The following is a 19,167-nucleotide window of genomic DNA, read 5'->3' on the forward strand; positions in this document are numbered from 1 at the left end:
AGGCTTGTGTGGGAGGAAAGGGGGGAAGGGGGGAAGGTGGAAGCGAGGCCGGAGGGGGAGAGAAAGAGAGAGAGAGAGAGAGAGAGAGACAGTGAGAGAAATTCCAGAGAGAATCGCAGTGCTCAGGTCAAGAGTGAGTCACTGACCACCAGAGCTGGTAAACACTTAACGAAGAAAGACGTGAAGCGAGAGACGGAGAGGGAGCGTGTGGGCGCGCGCGCGTGTGTGTGCGCGCGTGTGCGTGCGTGTGCGTGCGTGTGTGCGAGAGAGAGAGAGAGAGAGACGCTCGCGGGGCTCAGCAAGTCTCGAGAGGAGACAGCTCAGAGGACAACCTTATAGAATCGACTGTAAAGTGTAGTGACTGTGTGTGGGGGGGTTTTTTTCCCCCGCGGGAGAAACGGGGCAGCCGGTCGCGCCCAGCGGCGTGTTTCCCCCCTCCACCGCCGCCCCACCCCACGCGCTCCCCCTTTGCGCACAAACAGCCGTGGGTTGGGGCGACCGAATTATTATTATTACTTTTGAAGGGTTTATTGCTCCCGCAAAAGCCATCCGCCAATCGACTGGCGATCGCGTTGCTGCTGACCGCTGGGAAAAACAAACACGGGGGGGTGGGGTGGGGGGGGGGAGAAGTTTCGCCCCACTCGGGAATCGGGTCTACACCATTTCCCTTCCATTTCCCTTCATTATAAACACGACAGAGCCTTCTGTTTCAATCAGAGCCTCTGACGTTTCCGTCTGCGTGAGGAATTTCCTCCTAAACGCCCGATCCTATTAAAAAAAAAGTTCCTGGCTCGATTATGGGGGGGTGGGAGTGGGGGGGGGGGGGGGCAAAAAAAGTCCTGACCCCATCGCAATGTCTCCTAAGCCTCAAGGAAATGACGATAGTTATTCCTAACATAAACGGTACCACGATTCTTTGGTCACTCTGTGTTTACACCCTCTGCCCAACAAGTGGGAGCGACAAATTGTTTCACTTAGCTAACAGGAAGGGTGGGCGCGCGGGGGGGGGGGGGTTAGTGTCTCGGGGGTGGTGGGGGGTGGGGGGGTGACGGTTGGCGGAGACTGACAACGAGACAGGGAGGGGGAGAGTTGACCGTTAGCACGAAGGCCTTTAAGTGGGATTTTAAGGTGGGGAGGGGGCGAGGCGGAGGGACGGAGAGAGTGACAGAGTGACAAGCTGAAGGCACGGCCACCGATGGCGGAGCGGAGAGAGATTGGGGGTGCGGAGGGCGGGTGGGGGGGGGGGGGGGAGAGGGGACAAACAGGAGGCCGGCGCCAACTGATAGTGGCATCAACCCACAACCCACGTCTCGGACACTGACAGAAGTGAGGCCATACGAGTGGCAGAAACAGCGTTGGGACGGCAAGTGGTGACGTCAGTGTGGGCTCCTCGGTGCTGGGCTCAGTCCCGGCCTCACTCGCCTCAAGGACCGTCCGACCGGTCAGTATAGCCTCATGTCCATGTGTTGGTAGATCCACTGGAGGAAGACGGTGACCTTGGTGTAGACCCCGGGTCTGTCAACTTTCCCACAACCGTCCCCCCAACTGATTATCCCGTACAGGTTTATCAATCCATCCTTAGGGCACACGAGGGGTCCTCCCGAGTCACCCTACAGAGAGAGAGAGAGAGAGAGAGAGCGAGAGGGAGAGAACGAGAGAGAGAGATTGGATCAGTCAAACCTCTTATCAACAATAATAATCCTCGCATTCGACCCGGCGCCTGGTCACGGCTTCGAGATGTCTCAAAGCGCTTCGTGGGATACGCTGTCAAGTGGAGTGACTGTGCGTTTTGTGGGCGAAGGCGGCAAGCCAATAGCGCCAAGCGACGTCCCCACAAATTCCTTCCCCCACCCCCCCCCACCCACCACCTCCTTTATCCTTGCCCTGTTCCCCCCTGTGCACGGTGGGTGGGAGTGGGGGGGGGGGGTGGGGGGAAGGGGAAAGGGGGAAGATATCTCACTGACCTGGCAGGCATCGTCAAGGTTTCGAGTGTCTTGGGCACAGAGCATATTGTTGGTGATCGGGAGGGTGTTGGTGTGGGACGCCAAGCATTTGGAGCGTGGGACTAGCCTTACATTTCCTTCCTTAAGTCGCTTTGAGTAGAAGGGTGAATCTGCGGAGAGAGAGAGAGAGAGAGACAGAGAGAGAGAGAGAGAGTGAGATACGGACACAGAATACGATCGACAAGAGAGAGGCTGTGAGACAGATAGAGAGAGAGAGAGAGGAGGAGGAGGAGGAGGAGGAGGAGGGGGCGGTGGGTGTTGGAGAGAGATCCGGAGAGTGTGATATAGAAAGAGAGAGTGTGAGAGAGACGGAGAGAGAAGAGAGAGTGTGCGTCGGAGAGAGAGAGAGCGAGAGCGAGAGCGAGAGAGAGAGAGAGTGTCGGAAAAGTAGGAGCCACGAACTCACTCTGACTTTCTTTGCCGTAGCCGGAAATTTCGCACTCGGTCCAGTCGGGTAACTCGAGGCCGGCCTCGGGGAGGCAGACGGTGTTCACAAACTGGGTCGGTACCGCACACTGCTGCCCCACTCTGGGCTTCAGTTTAATAAGAGCTGTGGGTGGGGTGGGGGGGTGGGGGGGTGGTGGTGGGGAGGAGAGAGACAAGAGACAAACCAACCCGTTAGACAGCGCCGGCATCGACTGGATACTAACACTAATAATCCTGATGCACAAACTATTCGCGCCCTGGGGGGGGGTCTCGGAGCGCTTAACCGTGGCGGAGCCGGTCTCTGAGCCGATGAGGGTGGGTGGGGGGTGGGGTTGGGGGGTGGGTGTTGGGGGAAGAGGTGGTCGTAAGCCCGGTTGAAGAGAAAGTGAGTGTGTGGGGGTGGGTGGGGGGGGGAGCGAGGCGGAGGGATTGAGGGAGAGCGTGACAGAGTTTCGGAGCGCGCGTCTCTCTCTCTCTCTCTCTTACTCTCTCCCCCACCCCCCCTCAGCGTTGAGGCCAACAAGCCCCCGGAGAAAGAAAATGGCTCGATGGCTGGCTGGCTGTTTGCGGAGTGGGGTGGGGGGTGGGGGGGTCGAGGCGTCCAGTGAATCCCGCTCAACCCCTTTGAGGCTTCCTCCTGCGTCACTTGTCCTTATTATTATTATTATTATTATTATTATTCATTATTATTATTACTATCGTTGTTTTATTGGTAGCCATAAAGGAGGCGTAAGGCGGACTGACCGATATCATTGTCCTTCGTCCGGTCGACAAAGTCTTCGTGGATGAAATACTTCTCCACGTGGAGGATCTGCTCGTTGGGGCTGGTCTCCGCCCGGAATGTTCGGCCCATGATCACCTTCAGGCGCTCGACCTGCGAACCTGGGAACGGGCGGAGTGGGTGGGGGGAGCGGAGGTGGGGGTGGGTGGGGGTGGGGGGGGCGGGGGAATAATCGTCAGTTTGAGAGGCTGGGTACAGCAGTACATTCAGAGCCCCCCCCACCCCTCACCACCACCCCACACACACACACGTACACACGCACACTCGTAGCAACGGACCACCCCCCCCCCCACCCCCACACACACCCATAGCAATCAGACAACACCCCCCCACCCCCCCATACACACACCATAGCAACCGGAGTGCCCCTCGCCCACACCTCCCCCCCCACCCTAGCAACGAGCCACCCCCCCCCCCCCCCCACACACATTGCGACTGGAGAACCTCTCCCCATCCCCAACCCATAGCAACGGGACAGCCCCCCCCTTCACCCCCACCACCCCCCCCCCCCGAAACACACCCCTAGCAACGGGGGCCCTCTCAGTCTCCTCCAACCCCTAGCAACGGAGAGTGCCCCCCACCCCCACCATACCACCCATAGCAACGCCCTGTTCTGAGTAATTGGGAGTCTATATTGGTGCTGTTGGGTGGGAGGTTGGGGTGGGGGTTTGGGGGGGGGGGTGGGGTCACAGACTGACCTTTCGTAGAAGCAGTGAGCGGCGGTCAGCACCCAGCAGGACCCGATGAGGCTCCCCCCGCACAGGAGGCCATCGGTGTCGCTCTTGTCGGAGTAGAGGAAGATGGCGGCCTGCCAGGGGTGGGAGGAGATGTCTGTGGGGATTCCTCCCTGATCCGGTACTGCACTGGCTTCGGACGCCGCTTCCCACACGTCTCGACTGCGGAAAACAAGGGGGGGGGGGGTGCGGGGAGGGGGGAACAGGTTTAGTGTTATTACGTTCGAAAGGTGGAACAGAGCTTTGCCTTCGTTACAAAAAAACATGTGTTTGCACCTCCCTCTCCCCTCCCTCCCTTCCTCTCTCTCTTCCTCCCTCCCCCCTTCCCTCCTTCTCTCTCTCCCCATCCCTCTTTCTCTCCCCCTCCCTCCCCCTCTCTCTCTCCCCCTCCCTCTCCCCCCCAACCCCGGCTCAGGGTGAGGCGCTCCGGGAACAAAGGCAAGTTGTTGTCGGGTGAGGGTGGGGACTGGATTCCGACATTCTGTGGGCCAACCTTGGCCTACAGTTTCAGCTCCAGGGAGAACCCCATCTTGCCCCCACCCCCTGCCACCCCCCCCCCCCCCCACCCCCCCAACCCCCCTCTTCTCTCTCTCTCTCTCTCTGGCGATCCTTACCGGACACCGGGCACCGCTTGACATCGCAGTATTCCCAGGTCACGTGTCGTCCCTTCCTGACGTGGCACCAGGGTTGACTATCCTTGTCTGGATTCCTGAAACAACAGCAGCAGAAGACCGGGGGTCAGTTTTGTGTCCCCAGCGATCACGTCGACGAGACCCCTCTCGAAGCGCTTCACGGGCTACGCTTCTAAATCCAACCAACTGTATATTTTTGGGGGCGAAACGCAGCAGCCAATTGCGCCCCCCCCCCCCAGCGACGTCCCCCCCACAAACAGTCGTGGATTTAGTGGCCAAGCTGTTATTTTTGGAAGGGATTGTTTCCCCCCGAAAACCGATCCACCAATCAACTAACAACCGGGTTCCTGCTTGCCACGAGGTGAACAGGGACGGGTGGGGTAAGGAAACTTGCCCAATGTTTCATCCCACCCGGGAATCGAACCCAGGGCTCTCTCGCTTGTGAGGCGAGCTATAGGGAACCACTGAGCTATAGGGAACCACTGAGCTATAGGGAACCACTGAGCTACAGGGAACCACTGAGCTATAGGGAACCACTGAGCTACAGGGAACCACTGAGCTATAGGGAACCACTGAGCTATAGGGAACCACTGAGCTATAGGGAACCACTGAGCTATAGAGAACCACTGAGCTATAGGGAACCACTGAGCTACAGGGAACCACTGAGCTACAGGGAACCACTGAGCTATAGGGAACCACTGAGCTACAGGGAACCACTGAGCTATAGGGAACCACTGAGCTATAGGGAACCACTGAGCTATAGAGAACCACTGAGCTATAGGGAAATCCACTACAGGACAACCAGAAACCCTGCAGGTAACGGGTTCATTGTGCCGAATACAGATTGGCTCCAGTCCTGACGATGTTGTGGGTGGAATGCGCGGCCAGTCGCACCCAGCGACGTCCCACAAACAGCTGCGAAGTGAGCGAGCGATTTATCGGGGGATTGTGGGGGGGGGGGGGAGAGAGAGAGAGAGAGAAAGAGAGCGCGAGAGAGAGAGAGAGAGTGTTAAGTCCTGGAGTGGTGGGAAGGGTTTCTGACCTGCAGAAGTTGTGGCTGCCCAGCCCGAGCTTGCGAGCGCCAGCCATCCATGCATTGTTCTTCGTCTTCCGCAAGGCCAGAGAGTCCCAGCTCAGGCAGGGTCTGCCCGAGAGAGAGGAGTCCTTGGTTCCCCGGTAATCCACTCCAATTCCCGTGTAGCACTCAGATCGCCGATCTGCAGCCAGACGAGGGGGAGACACTGGTCAGCGCGCGGCGAGTGAAAGCTCGAGCTCCCGTGTGCACAGTCGCATCACATTAATGATAATAATATTATAATAATAATAATAAGCCCAAAGCGCTTCGTAGGGTTATATACTGTAAAACAGAGGTAGCAACTGTGTGTTTTGTTAACCCCACAGCCAAAGCACTAACTAATTGACTGACTGACTAACTAACTAATTAACTGACTGACTGACTAACTAAATGACTAACAAGCAGACAGTGACATCAATGGCCGAGCTGTGTGTGGTTAGACTCCAGCAGTTACTCCAACGCACTCTCTGGGCTCCCCCTCAAGCCTTGGCTCTCACCAACCTGCGCCTAATACTCTCCGGAATTGGGTAAGCAGTGGGGGGGGGGGCGTCCCTCCAGAAGGGAGAGAGGGGGTGTGTGGGTGAAGGAGGGAGGGGGTGTGTGATGGAGGGAGGGGTCGGGTGGGTGAAAGAGGGAGGGAGGGGGTGTGTGAGGGAGGGAGGGGTTGGGTGGGTGAAGGATGGAGGGAGGGAGGGGATGGGTGAGGGGGTGGATGGGTGAAGGAGGGAGGGAGAGACTCACTTTGTGGGCAGGTTGGAATATCGCAAGTCTCCCAGGTCAGGACCTGATGCTTATACACATGGCACCAGGGAGCGCCATCATTGTCTGGGTTCCTGTAAAAGCCAAAGGGGAGAGAGTTACGACCCAAAAGGAAGAGGGAACGACAACAACGCATTCCGCTTAGATTTTTTTTGAGGTTTTAACGTGTCATAGGAACGGGGGGGAAGCCATTGAGTTAGATCATGGCTGACCTGTACCCCAAATCCCGTAACTTTACCCCGTACCCCCAACAGAGATCCAACCACCTCGGTCTTGAGAGTAATAATAATATTCCTCGCATTTGACCCGGCGCCTGATCGCGTCTTCGAGACGTCTCAAAGCGCTTGACGGGATACACCGTAAAGCGCAGCGACTGTGTATTTTGTGGGCGAAACCCGGCAGCCGATTGCGCACAGCGGCGCCCCCCCCCCGCCGCCCTCCCCCCCCGCGAACAGCCGCGGGTTGAGTGCCCGATTTCCAAAGGACGGCGTCTGAAACGCTAGCGGGTGATGGTGCCGTTGGTCCTTACCTGCAGAAGTTGTGGTTGCCCAGCCCTAACCGCAGAGCCCCGGGGCGCCGGGCGTTGTAGACGGTGTGAGCCACGGCGCTGGAGTTCCAGTTCAGGCAGGTGTACCCCGACAAACTCACACTCCACGTCCCCCTGTACGAGGCCCCGTGTCCCAGAGCGCAGTGAGCCTGGGTGTCTGCAACACAAAGCCAACCGCGGCGTTCAGCGCTGAGCGGATCGCAGCGCGGCACGAGGGTGGGGGGGGGGGGAGGGGGAAGGAGAGAGGGAGAGAGGGGGGAAAGGGAGAGGGGACGAGGAAGGAGAGAAGGGGGAGGAGAAAGGTTGAGAGTGGGGAGGGAGAGGGGGGGGAAAGGGAGAGGGGACGAGGAAGGAGAGAAGGGGGAGGAGAAAGGTTGAGAGTGGGGAGGGAGAGAGGGGTGAGGAGAGAGGGGGTGAGGAAGGAGAGATGGAGGGGGGGTGGGGGGGTGCGGAGAGAGCCCTGTGGCGACGCAGACACTTACCAATCTCGCAGCGGGGGCCGCTAAAGCCATCGGGGCACTGGCACACAAAGTGATGGGAGTAAAGAGCTTTGCGACACCTCCCCCCGTTGTAGCACTTGACTTTGCTGCACTCTGCGGACAGGGGAAGACAGTCAGTGAGGGTGGGGGGGGGGGGTGGGGGGAGTGTGGGGGGGTGGTGTGTGGGGTGGGGGGGTGGAGAGAGAGGTCGGGACCCTAAGACCCGACTACACACACACGCACACACACACTGAGCTAAGTTGTCATCGTGTTTCCCCCACTCCACCCCACACACATCGCACACGTGCGCGCGCGCACACACATGCAACATACACAAGCACACACACACATGCACACACACGCGCGAGCGCCCACACACACACATGCAACGCACATGTACACACACACCACACACACGTACACACACGCGCGCGCGCGCGTGCGCACACACACCGCACACTTGTAAGAGGAGCGACACGCTTCGGACCACAGAGAGCTACACGCTTACCCACGGTGGGCACGGCGTGGCACTGGATGCGCCTGCCCGCGCACCGACAGTACTCCACGCGGCGATTCCTGCCTTCCAGCCAGCTCTCGCCGTTCACACGCGTGCCTGACGTGTTGGAGTCAGTGCACTGCCCTGTAACACGGAGAGAGAGAGAGTGTGTGAGAGATTGAGAGTGAGAGAGTGTGAGAGATTGAGAGTGAGAGAGGGGGAGAGTGAGAGAGTGAGAGTGAGAGTGAGAGAGAGAGAGAGAGTGAGAGAGAGAGTGAGAGTGAGAGAGAGAGTGAGAGAGGGGGAGAGTGAGAGAGTGAGAGCTTGAGAGTGAGAGAGAGAGAGAGTGAGAGGGGGAGAGAGAGAGGGAGAGAAGGGGAGAGAGTGAGAGAGAGGGGGAGAGAGTGAGAGAGAGTGAGAGAAGGAGAGAGGGAAAGGGAGTGTGACCACGACTCGTTTTTTTTGCAGTCGTTTGTTTTTTTCGAAGGGATTACTCAGTCCCCAATCGGTCCCCACTCCCCCCCCACCCACCCCCCCCATCCCCCCGGATTATTCCCCCCGGAAAAGCCATCCGCCAATCGACTAAAGTTTTCTCTCCGCCGCCCCCCCACCACCCCCCCCCTCCCCCTCCCACCCCGGGGAATCGAACCCAGGAGTGTGGTAGGGGTGTGGGCGGAGGAGGAGTGGGGGTGGGGGGAGCGGTGGGGAAGCTCTTATCGCCGAGGCCAGCTGGGGCGTGAGCGCTCACGTGCGACCCATGATGTTTTTAATGGAGAGACCCCGGAACACGGCACGTCCGCAGGTCAATAAAAAATAACAATAAAAATAATACTGATCCCTGCGTTTGGCCCCTCGTCACGTCTTCGAGACGCCTCACAGCGCTTCACAGGACACACTGTAAAGTGTAGTGGCTGTGTTATTTTTGTGGGCGAGACGCGGCAGCGTTTCCCCCCCCCCCCCACCACCACAAACAGCCGTGGGATGAAGCGATCAAATTATTATTCTTATTTCTTTTGGAGGGATTGTTACCCCCCGGAAAAGCGATCCCCCAATCGACTAACAACCGGGTTCCTACTGACTGCCGGTAACCAGAGGCGCGTGTGTGTGTGTGTGTGTGGGTGTGTGTATGGGTGGGGGGGTGGGTGTGGTGGGGGGGGGGGGGGAGTAAGGAAATTTTCCCAACATTACGCCCTGACTGACCCGCCCGGGAATCGAACCCGGGTCCTCTCGCTCGCGAGGCGAGGGCTCGAACCCCTGAGCTCCAGGGAACTCCACGCTCGCCCCTCAGAGACACCCCCACCCCCTTTCTCCCCCCCCCCACCCCCACCACACCAGATCTTCCACACTCCTCGCTCACCTTGCGATGGTTTATACATAAACCGTCGAGTCCCTCGCCTGAACCGCGTCCGTTGACCCTGAAATGAAAGTTTTTTCATGCGTTAAAGGTACCCTGCGGGCAGACACCCAGACAAAGCTGCCCCCACCAACACCCCCACCCCCCCTTCCATTTAATTCTCTCTCTCTTCCCCCCTCCCCCCACCCCCACCACCACCATCCCTTCGTCTGTCAGAGAAACCCAGCAAAGTAGGAACAAGGAACAGGCCATTCAGCCCATCTAGCCTGCTCCCCCAATTCCCCCCGCGCGCTCCCCCCCCCCCCCACCCCGCACACCCACACACACCTCTTAAACCCCAAGTCCCTCTGCCCCTCACACCTCAATCCGTGTCCTCACTTCCCGGAGACAACACACGCGCGGAAAGACAGAGAGAGAAGCACACGGCCACATACAGAGAGAGAGAGAGCGAAAAAGAAACGCAGATACACAGAGAGTTTGAGATAGAGACAGACAGACGGACAGACGGACGGACACACACACAGTGACACAGACACAGACACAAACCTTCGCTTCCCCACTGAGGCAGATGGTGAGCATCACACAGCACAGAAATCCCAAAAGCCTCATCGTTGTCGAACTTCCGTCGAGGCTGAAACCCTCCTCGTCTCTGTGAAGACAATTTCACGATCGGTCAAGCGTTCGGACACTCGGACGCGGCCCTCGCGCCCCTCCGCTCAGCTCCCAGCGAGCCCCCTCCGCCCGGCCGAGGGGGGTCAGCCGGCAGCTGCCACGGGACACTACGGAGACAGAGCACAGCCCGGCTCGGACACTGAGGTCAAGTGGAGTCCCTGTAGCTCAGGGGGTTCGAGCCCTTCGCCTCGTAAGCGAGAGGACCCGGGTTCGATTCCCGGGCGGGTCAGGTCAGGGCGAAACCTTGGGCGAGTCTCCTTACAGCCCCCACCCCCCCGCCCCCCCCACCACCACCCCTTCAAGGCGCTGCGTGAAAAAGAAAACACACGCAAGTGTCCCCTCGGGGACGTGCGTGGTTGGGGGAAGGGGCGGTGGGTGGGGCGGGTGGGGGGGGTCTCGAACCCACAACCTCCCGGCCTCGGAGGTGAGAGCGCGGTCTCCAAAAGTGGAAGGAAAAGGGGACGAGAGGGACATTTGAGTACATTCGTAGCTTTTTCCCGGGGTCTCGCGGTTGAAAGAACGGGGAGAGGGGAACGGATAGAGTGAGTGGGGGTGTGCGCGCGCGTGTGGGGGGGGGGGGGGGAGTGGGGGTGTGGGGGGGGTCTAAATGGGGGGGAAACGACAACAACAACAACTTGTATTTATAAAGCACCCCTCACGCGGGGAGAGCAGTCGGGAACATGGCAGTAGCTCCTCACGTCCAACAGAGTGCAGTGCAAACCGCAGTCACAGATGTGCGCACACACACGCACACACACACGCACACACACCCACGCGCACACGCACACACACACACAGCACGAGGCTTTAACCCTGCGCGTGCTGGAATGCTCAGGTCAGTCTACGAAATACTGTCGCCCTTCGCCCACCAAACAGGCAGTCAATTCGCTTTGGCGGTGAAGCGCTTTGAGACGTCTCGAAGACGTGATCAGGCGCTGTGAGCAAAGGCGATGATTATTATTATTATTATTATTATTGTTGTCATCCATCCAAGCCTTTTTAACCCAGAGAGACAGTGAAAGTCAACAGCTGTTTGGCGAAGCCTCACAGAACGGGTCTGATTTCACCGGGACGAGAAAAGGGAAAAGCATTCAAATCCAGGGGGAGGGTGGGGGGGGGGAGGGGGGGCACTGGTCAAGGCAGGTTTTTGTGTGTGTTTATTTGATGAGACCACTGTGCGCAATTGGCTGCTGAGTTTTGCCCACAAGATACACAGTCACTCCGCTACTTGCAGGACATTCCGTGAAGCGCTTTGAGATGTCGCGAAGATTTCCAATGCAAAGGATCGTTATAATTATTATTATTATTATTATTACTACTACGGCACCTTATCACATCGACCCGACAGCTCAAAACGCTTCACAGGATAGCACTATAAAGTGAAGTGACTGTGTATTTTGTGCACAGCAATGTCTGTGCTGGGGCTCGCTCCCCCCACCCCTCCCCCCAATGGAGCTCTCTATAATTTAATATTAACTCTCTCTCTCTAACGGTAGTTATCCGGCTGTTTTTAAATGCCACGGCAGACTCGGCTGCGTCCGTAGCTGTGAAAATGCTGACCCCCCCTACCCCCCCCCCCACCCACCCACCCCATTCTAGAAACTTTTTTTTTAGGAAAAAAATACCTTCTAACCTCAACCAGTATTTTTTTTTCTCTCTCTGAGGCTTCGCCAAACGCTGGATTCCTAACACTGTGTTTCACAAGAAGGGGTGGAGGGAGGGGTGCGTAGAAGAAGCAAACGAACCGATCTTGAGATGATTGCGCCAGAGAAAATGTGACACAACCAGAATAACAAGGTCGTTCTCGCGCGGGGATGGAGCTGGGCACAGACCGAAATAAAGGGGGGGATACAGGAACTCATCGGAAATAACCATTATAATCCTCGCGTTCGATACAGCGCCTTTCGGAGGGGTCGAAGCCCCTCACAAGATTTGTGCATTTGCAGGTTTTTTAGGAAAAAAAAGTCTTTGCATTTGATAGAGCGCCTTTAAGCATATAAGACTGCGCTGGAGAAACATAACAGAGGTTCATCCAGTTCGCTTTCCGCTGTCCTGGCAGTCGTTTGACTTCACGTATCCCCAAACCATGCACTGTATCCCGAGTTATTATTATTATTATTATTTTCCAGCAGATATCTAGTTCGTTCGTTCCTGAGACAAACGACGCTCATCGCGTGCCACTGAGACGTCCCGAAAAGCAACTGAACCTCAGCGTCCGATTCGCACGCGGCAACGCCTTCGCAGACAGAGAGCCTGAGGGATTGATTTTATCTGGGGTGGGGGGGGTGGGGGGGTGGGTGGGTGGGGGTGGTCGGTGGGCTTGCAACTCGTTTGCCTCCCACAGCGAACATTCTTGACTCCCATCAGATAACCTCCCACCACACCCACTAAATATGCCAGGAAAAAGGGTGACTCCGCTGTGATCTAGAGGGGGCCGGGAAGGGGGCGGGAGGGGGGAGGTGGCGGGGGGGAAGAAAACCCGAGAAGCAAACTTCTTAGCGTGGAACAAGCTGCCGAATTCCCAGCGCGGTCACGAAATGACTACCTTCACTCCGGGAGCATCGGACTGAACCAAGAAAACAGATAAGCCCTCGGGGTCTTGAGACATGAGAGAGGGGAGAGAGAGAGAGAGAGAGCGAGAAAGTGAGTGGAAAGTGGGGGATGTGGGGGAGAAAAAAAAGTTTCACTTACTTTTAAAAGTCTTTTTTTTGCTGCTGCTGCTGCTGGTGGTGGTGGTGGTGGTGGTGGTGGGAGGGATGGGGCTGGAGTTTCCTTGCGTTGGCTGCTATCTGCCTCTCGCTGCTGGTGAAGTTGCTCCCGAGTGTGTGAAGGATGTGACTGAGTCCTCTTTTAAATAGTCCTTCTCCGTGAGTCACTCTCTGCCTTTGCTCCTCCCCGCACTGGCACTGGGGACTGATGTCATGCCGGTTTATCTGTGGATTTTATTTGGCCGCTCGTGCGGTGCGGTTCAGGCCGCCACAGGCATGTGGCGCGAGAGAGCACTTTTGAGAGCCCCGGGACAGCCGACTCCGGGGATCGTAAGCTATGTTTGCTCCCCGCGCCCTGAGGCGCCTCAATGGAGCGCTTCCCGTGTGATACACTCGGCTGCGCATTCTGCCGGCGAAACGCGGCAGCAGAGGTTGAGCGCAGCGCGGGGTCGTGGATCATTTACTTTTATTTATTTCGAAGGAATTATTGTCCCCACCTCACCCCCCCCACCCCACCCACCCCCCCCAGCCCCACGCCCCGGAAAAGCCATCCGCCAATTCCACTAACAACCGGGTTCCTACTTACCGCGAGGTAACCATAGGGAACAGGAGGAGGCCATTCAGCCCCTCGAGCCTGTTCCGCCATTCTATTAGACAACGGGTCACCTGTACCTCAACTCCGATGGTCCGCCCTTGCCCCATATCCCTCGGTGCCCCTGAACCAATTCGTTCAGGAACAACATTGAATCGGTTTCCGCTCGGAAATAATATCTGGTCTCCGTAGGGTTTGGGGACACGACTTGTCAAGCGACCGAGAGGACGGTGGGCGGCGAACCGGGTAGACTTTGATCTTCTCTCGCTCGGACCAACATCTCTCCGCCTCCATCTTGAAAACCTGAATGGATCCAGTCACAATCCACAGCTTTTCGGGGCCGGGGGGAGGGGGTGGTGGGGGGAGAGAGGAGAGTAACAGATCTTCGCTCGCCATTGTGTGAAAAACCAGCTCCCGATTTCACTCCTAAATGGCTTGGCTCTAATTTTAAGACAATTTTAAGACGATGCCTTCCTCGTTCGGGATTCTCCCCACCCCCCCCACCCACTGGAGGAAATAGTCTCTCAATAGCCCAAGCTATCAAGAATTATTGGGGGCGATGGGATTCCGTGTGGGTCAGACCCCCGGCCGATCGCGGTGACGAGTTTCTGCAGAAACCCGCTAACCGAAACCGCGGGGTGTTAAGCAGTTGCGAGCTGGACACGACTGGGGTTAGGGGGCAATTAATGGTAAATCTGTCCGGACAGCTGATAAAATCAGGATGCAAAGAAGTGGAATGACACAACAGTACGATTAATGTGTTGTTTGCTCTGCAAGCGACATGTAGAGCAAACTGTGAAATTCTTGCATTCCTTAATCTTTACTGGTTAGGCAAAGACTGGGTGACAAGACTGACGCTCTCCCGTTACTGACTGTTAGGTTTCGCGTAAAACCGCTTGACCCGGAGTGAGTCAGGGACGGGCTTGGTAATAAGGCAATAATTAATAAACTCTTAGCAACATTCCTTCCGTGAGACACCGCGCCTGTCTGTCACATGGGAAGGACGTCCCAAAGTGCTTCTCCCGTTATAATTCGCCGTATCGTTGCCACGAACCACGCAGTCACCGCACTTTAATGTATACCCTGCGGAGCGCTTTGAGACGTGATGAGGGGCTGCGTCAAACGCCGGGATTATTGTTGGGCGCTGTATGGAACGCCAGGGCTTTTATAACCGTGTTACGAGAGGCTGTTAACGTGAGGGCAGCCGGAATTCAGTCGTCACACCGACCTATTGAGGCGGATGAGAGTGGTCCCCTTTCTGTGCTGTAATGACTCTCTGATTCTACGACTCCTCGCTACCAAAGTTTGGTTCTCAGAAGATTCATTCCACTTGCGGTGAACGTGCTGAGATTTCCCAATGGCAAACCAGTCCGTGTGGTCACTGTAACCCAGTCCCGTTCCCCTCCCCTCCCGGAGAAGGTTATTAATTCCTGGCAACTGAGGAATGTGATGGTGTTTTTTTGTCAGCATTGTTGTCTCTGCGAGAAGGAATCCAAACGGATTCACTGCCAGAATGCTTTCTGGCTCTCAGTCTCTCGCACCAGGACAACCACATGTCTGCTGCTGAGCGTTGACTGTGGCGTACGATCAATCGAGCGGCTTTAACCCTCTCTCTCTCTCTCTCTCTCGCTCGCTCGCTCACTCTCTCTCTTACTCTGTCTCTCGCTACTCATCTCTTACATTCGATTCCGTGCCTATACGCCTCAAAGCGCTTTGTTGGTGAGCGTAGTGACCGTGTTTTGTGGGCGAATGCGGCAGCCAATTTGCACGCAGCAGCGTCCGTGTCCCCCCCCCCCCCCGAAACTGCCATGAATTGGACGCAGATGTACGTGGCAGTAGAACAACAGCAGCAACAGCAAGTGACATTTACGCGGCGAGGGAGGGAGGAACAGAGGCTGCGGAGGATGTTGGAGGACGAAGATTTTGAACTCATTCCTCTGGGGGAATGGGGGAAGCCATTGGAGCTGGGAAATGATATTAATAATAATAATAATAATAATAATCCTTGTATTTGATAATAACGCCCTATCACGTCTTCGAGGCGTCTCAAAGAATATACTGTAAAGTGTAGTGACTGTATGTTTCGTGGACGAAAAGCGGCAGCCAATCGCGCACAGCGGCGTCCCCCACAAACAGCCGTGGGTTGAGCGACCGAATTATTTATTGCATTTATTTCGAAGGGATTATTACCCCCCGGAAAGCGATCCGCAGATCGACTAACAACCGGGTTCCTACTGACTGCCGGTCACCAGAGGCGCGCGTGTGTGTGCGCGTGTGCGCGCGTGTGTGTGTGTGTGCGTGTGTGTGTGTGTGCGTGTGTGCGCGTGTGTGTGTGCGTGTGTGTGTGCGTGTGGAGTAAGGAAACTTGCCCAAAGTTTCGCCCCTGACCAAGAATTGGTCCTCTCGCTCGGGAGGCGAATGATGGGAGTGCTACGGTCAAGGAGCTTCGTAAACAAGCACTGATGTTTGCGCAGTTACATACCACGAGTTTGTTAGTATACACCAACAGAGTAGAGACATCGTGAGGTGCAATTTATAATCATTCAACAACACGGAAAACATTTGTGTTTAATGTACAAATACTGTAATCTCCATCATATATTTCAGCCAAGTTTCCTTACTCCACCTACACGTCGTCTCTGTTTACTCAGCATTTCACTGGTTGTTAGTCGATTGGCGGATTGATTTTCCGGAGGGGTAATAATAATAAAAATAATAATTTGATCACTCAATCCACGAACGGGAAGAGTTGTTGACCAAGACATCAGGAGAGAGAGAGAGAGAGAAAAACTCCCTTCTCTTTTCCCGACAGCGTTGCAGGAATCTTTTAACGTCCGCCTGAACAGGGTACAGAAGGGGAGTGAGGTTCAACGGCTCACGTGAGGGACGGGGTCTCTGACGATGTGGTTGTCTCTCTCTCTCTCTCTCTTTCTCCCCCACCCCCCCCTCCCCTCTCTCTCTCTCTCTCTACCCCCCCACCAGCGCTGTACGAGAGTGTCAGCCCAGACTGTGAGCTCACAGTCCCCGATGTAGGGGCATTGGCTCAAACTCACAACCACAACCCCCTCTGACTCAGAGGATGAGAGCGAGAGATAGAGAGTGACTGAGCCTTCGCGCTATTGTTATTACTAACGTTCGCAACAGGAAGGTGCGGGATGAATGAGGTGGGACTGATCGGAAGAGCAGAGTGCTTTGCAAGTGGAAAGATGTCAATTACATCAGCAGCATCCCTTGCTCCCCCCCCCCCCACCTCTCTCTCTCTCTCTCTCTCTCATCCCTCCTCCCTCCCCCCCCCCCCCTCTCTCTCCCTGTCTCCCCGCTACAGCGATAAGACTACTAATCCTCGCATTTGATGCAGCGCCTCATCACGTCTTCGAGACGTCTCAAAGCGCTTCACGGATTATACTGTTAAAGCGTAGTGACTGCGTGTTTTGCGGGCGGGCGGGCGAAACGCGGCAGCCAATTGCCTGCAATCCCCCCCCACACCCCCCACACCCCCCGGTAAAATCACTTGCTCGCTTCACGACTGCTTGTGAATCTGGGGAGAGTTTTGAGACGTCTGTCTGTTCAGGCGGACTTTATATATCGCGCCCCGAGAAGAGAAGGGCTCGTCTCTCTTTCTCTCTCTCTCTCTCTCTCTCTCTTTCTCTCTCTCGGTACCCAGGCCAAAAAAATACACAGTCACGCCATTTCAGGACAAGCTTTGAGAACCCCTGCTGAGGGTTATATAAGGGTTATACAAAGTGCAAAAACTATATTAATATTATTTTAAAGCTATACTCGGTCCGGCAAGCGTCATTTGTTACAGCAATACAGGAATCTGCTTTCATCACTCCCAAACAAATGAGCTCGTGATGAGTTTACTGTGTATATATGTATATATATATTTACACGCGCGTAAACAAGTGTGGTCGGGATATGGACAACTTGTTGACTTACGTGATGGCGACAAGTAAACCTGCGGTCGAATTATCAGGAGTTTAGTGTCAGTCTTATGTCAGGAGAGTGAAGTGCTCGGGGAGAGGGACCGAGGTTGACATCACGTGCTATCTGGTCTCTCGGAGGGATGTAATAATCATCCGTGCATTTGATACAGCGCCGTATCAATGTGTGGGGCGGGGGGGGAGAGCGAGGGGGAGAGAGAGAGTGAGAGAGGGGGGGAGAGAGAGGGAGGGAGGGGGAGAGAGAGGGAGGGGGAGAGAGAGCGAGGGGGGAGAGTGAGGGGGAGAGAGAGCGAGGGGGAGAGAGAGAGCGAGAGAGAGGGAGGGGGAGAGAGAGCGAGGGGGAGAGAGCGAGGGGGAGAGAGAGAGGAGAGAGAGAGAGAGAGAAAACGATAGAGGGGGAGAGAGAGAGAGAGAGAGAGAGGGAGGGGAGAGAGAGAGAGAACGAGAGAGGGGGAAAGAGAGAGCGCGATGGGGAGAGAGAGGGAGGGGGAGAGAGAAGGAGGGGGAGAGAGAGTGAAGGGGAGAGAGAGTGAGGGGGAGAGAGGGGGAGGGGCAGAGAGAGCGAGGGGGGAGAGAGCCACATTGTGAGAGACGCCATGTTTCCCACCTCGGGATCGGGTGTCCAGCGTTTTGAACTCCTCCCCGTGTGAAGGTGGAACGTGAACGTAATTTGTACTGTATTCCAAATAGCTGCCACGTCTGGCTTCAAAACCACAGTCACTACACCCGCCAGTGATGACTGTGAATCGCTGAGCGGTTTGAACACTCTCGGATTAATACAAATACAAACTACTCTTTCGCTTCCTGGCGCTCAGGGACGGAGGGAGGAAATAATAGCATAACAATAATCCTGGCATTTAAGACGTCTCAAAGCACTTCACAGGATGCACCGTAAAGTGTAGTGACTGTGTACTTTGCGGGCGAAACGGGGCAGCCGATCGCGCCCGGCGCCGTCCCCCCCCCACACACAAACAGCCGTGGGTCGAGCGACCAAATTATTACCATTGTTTTGGAAATTATTTCTGAATGTTATCGCTGAGGAAATAGTACTTTTTGTCTGTTTTTTTTTGAAGGGATTGTTATCCCCGGAAAAGCGATCCATTGATCGACTAACAACCGGGTTCCTCCTGACTGTAAACAGAGGCGCGTGTGTGTGTGTGCGCGCGTGTGTGCGCGTGTGTGTGCGGAGTAAGGAAACTTGCCCAAGGTTTCGCCCTGACCTGAGCTGACCCGCCCGGGGAATCGAAGCCGAGTCCTCCCTCTCTTGCGAGGCGAGAGGGCTCTGACCCCTGAGCCACAGGAATGCACTCGTCGCAGATTGATTAGGGAGTTGGGACACACTGGGAATGTCAGCGGCGTTAAGAGGATCAGAATTTGTCAGGTGAAAGAAGACCAAAGTCCATCCAGTTCACCTTCCACCGGTCTGTCCGTCACACGCGCACATCGTGTCCGAATTAATACACTGCGTCCCACGATGTTGGTGGTGTGTGGGTGGGTGGGTGGGGGGTGGAATCTGCTCTGGTTGTGTTTATTGATGAGAGGCCAACACAGGGCATCATTCCGACGCGGGTTTGCGGTCACATCGTTTCTCCGGTCCTGCTGCCTTCTCTGAGTCCGGTTCCGTTACTCTCTGCGCCATCCCGTCCCGATGGATGAGTGGACGAGTGACTTACGCCAACTCCCTGTGTGTGGGACTTCCCAACTCTTCCCTCCGCGCCCTCCATACTTATCCAAAGCTCTGCGGCTCGTGTTCCTCTCCCCCCACCAGACCCCATCACCCCCCCCCACCCTCGCTCCCCATTCCCCCCCAGAGAATAGAGTTCCAATTCCTTGTCCTCACCTTCACGGCCCTCCGTGGCCTCGCCCCCCCCCCCCACCCACCTCCCCGCCTCTGCGATCTATTGAAACTTCACCGACCCGTCCTCTCCCTCCCCTCGGCGGGCTCCGGTCTGCTCCACATACCCC

At 56.2% G+C, this 19,167-nt stretch overlaps 1 protein-coding gene across 1 annotated transcript; it reads right to left on the reverse strand.

The window, feature by feature from the left end:
- Positions 1-1,241: 1,241 nt before the first annotated feature.
- plat (plasminogen activator, tissue) lies at positions 1,242-12,681 on the reverse strand. The gene is given in 15 exon segments (XM_042344488.1): positions 1,242-1,610; positions 1,965-2,113; positions 2,410-2,553; positions 3,174-3,311; positions 3,901-3,973; positions 3,976-4,106; positions 4,559-4,653; positions 5,619-5,793; positions 6,393-6,484; positions 6,940-7,114; positions 7,440-7,550; positions 7,945-8,076; positions 9,290-9,347; positions 9,833-9,935; positions 12,650-12,681. Coding segments are annotated over 14 exon segments (1,704 nt in total). The 5' UTR covers positions 9,896-9,935; positions 12,650-12,681; the 3' UTR covers positions 1,242-1,442.
- Between the last annotated feature and the right edge of the window lie 6,486 nt (positions 12,682-19,167).

The sequence above is a fragment of the Callorhinchus milii genome, unplaced genomic scaffold (assembly GCF_018977255.1).
Source record: "Callorhinchus milii isolate IMCB2004 unplaced genomic scaffold, IMCB_Cmil_1.0 Scaffold28, whole genome shotgun sequence".
Taxonomy (NCBI): Eukaryota; Metazoa; Chordata; class Chondrichthyes; order Chimaeriformes; family Callorhinchidae; genus Callorhinchus; species Callorhinchus milii.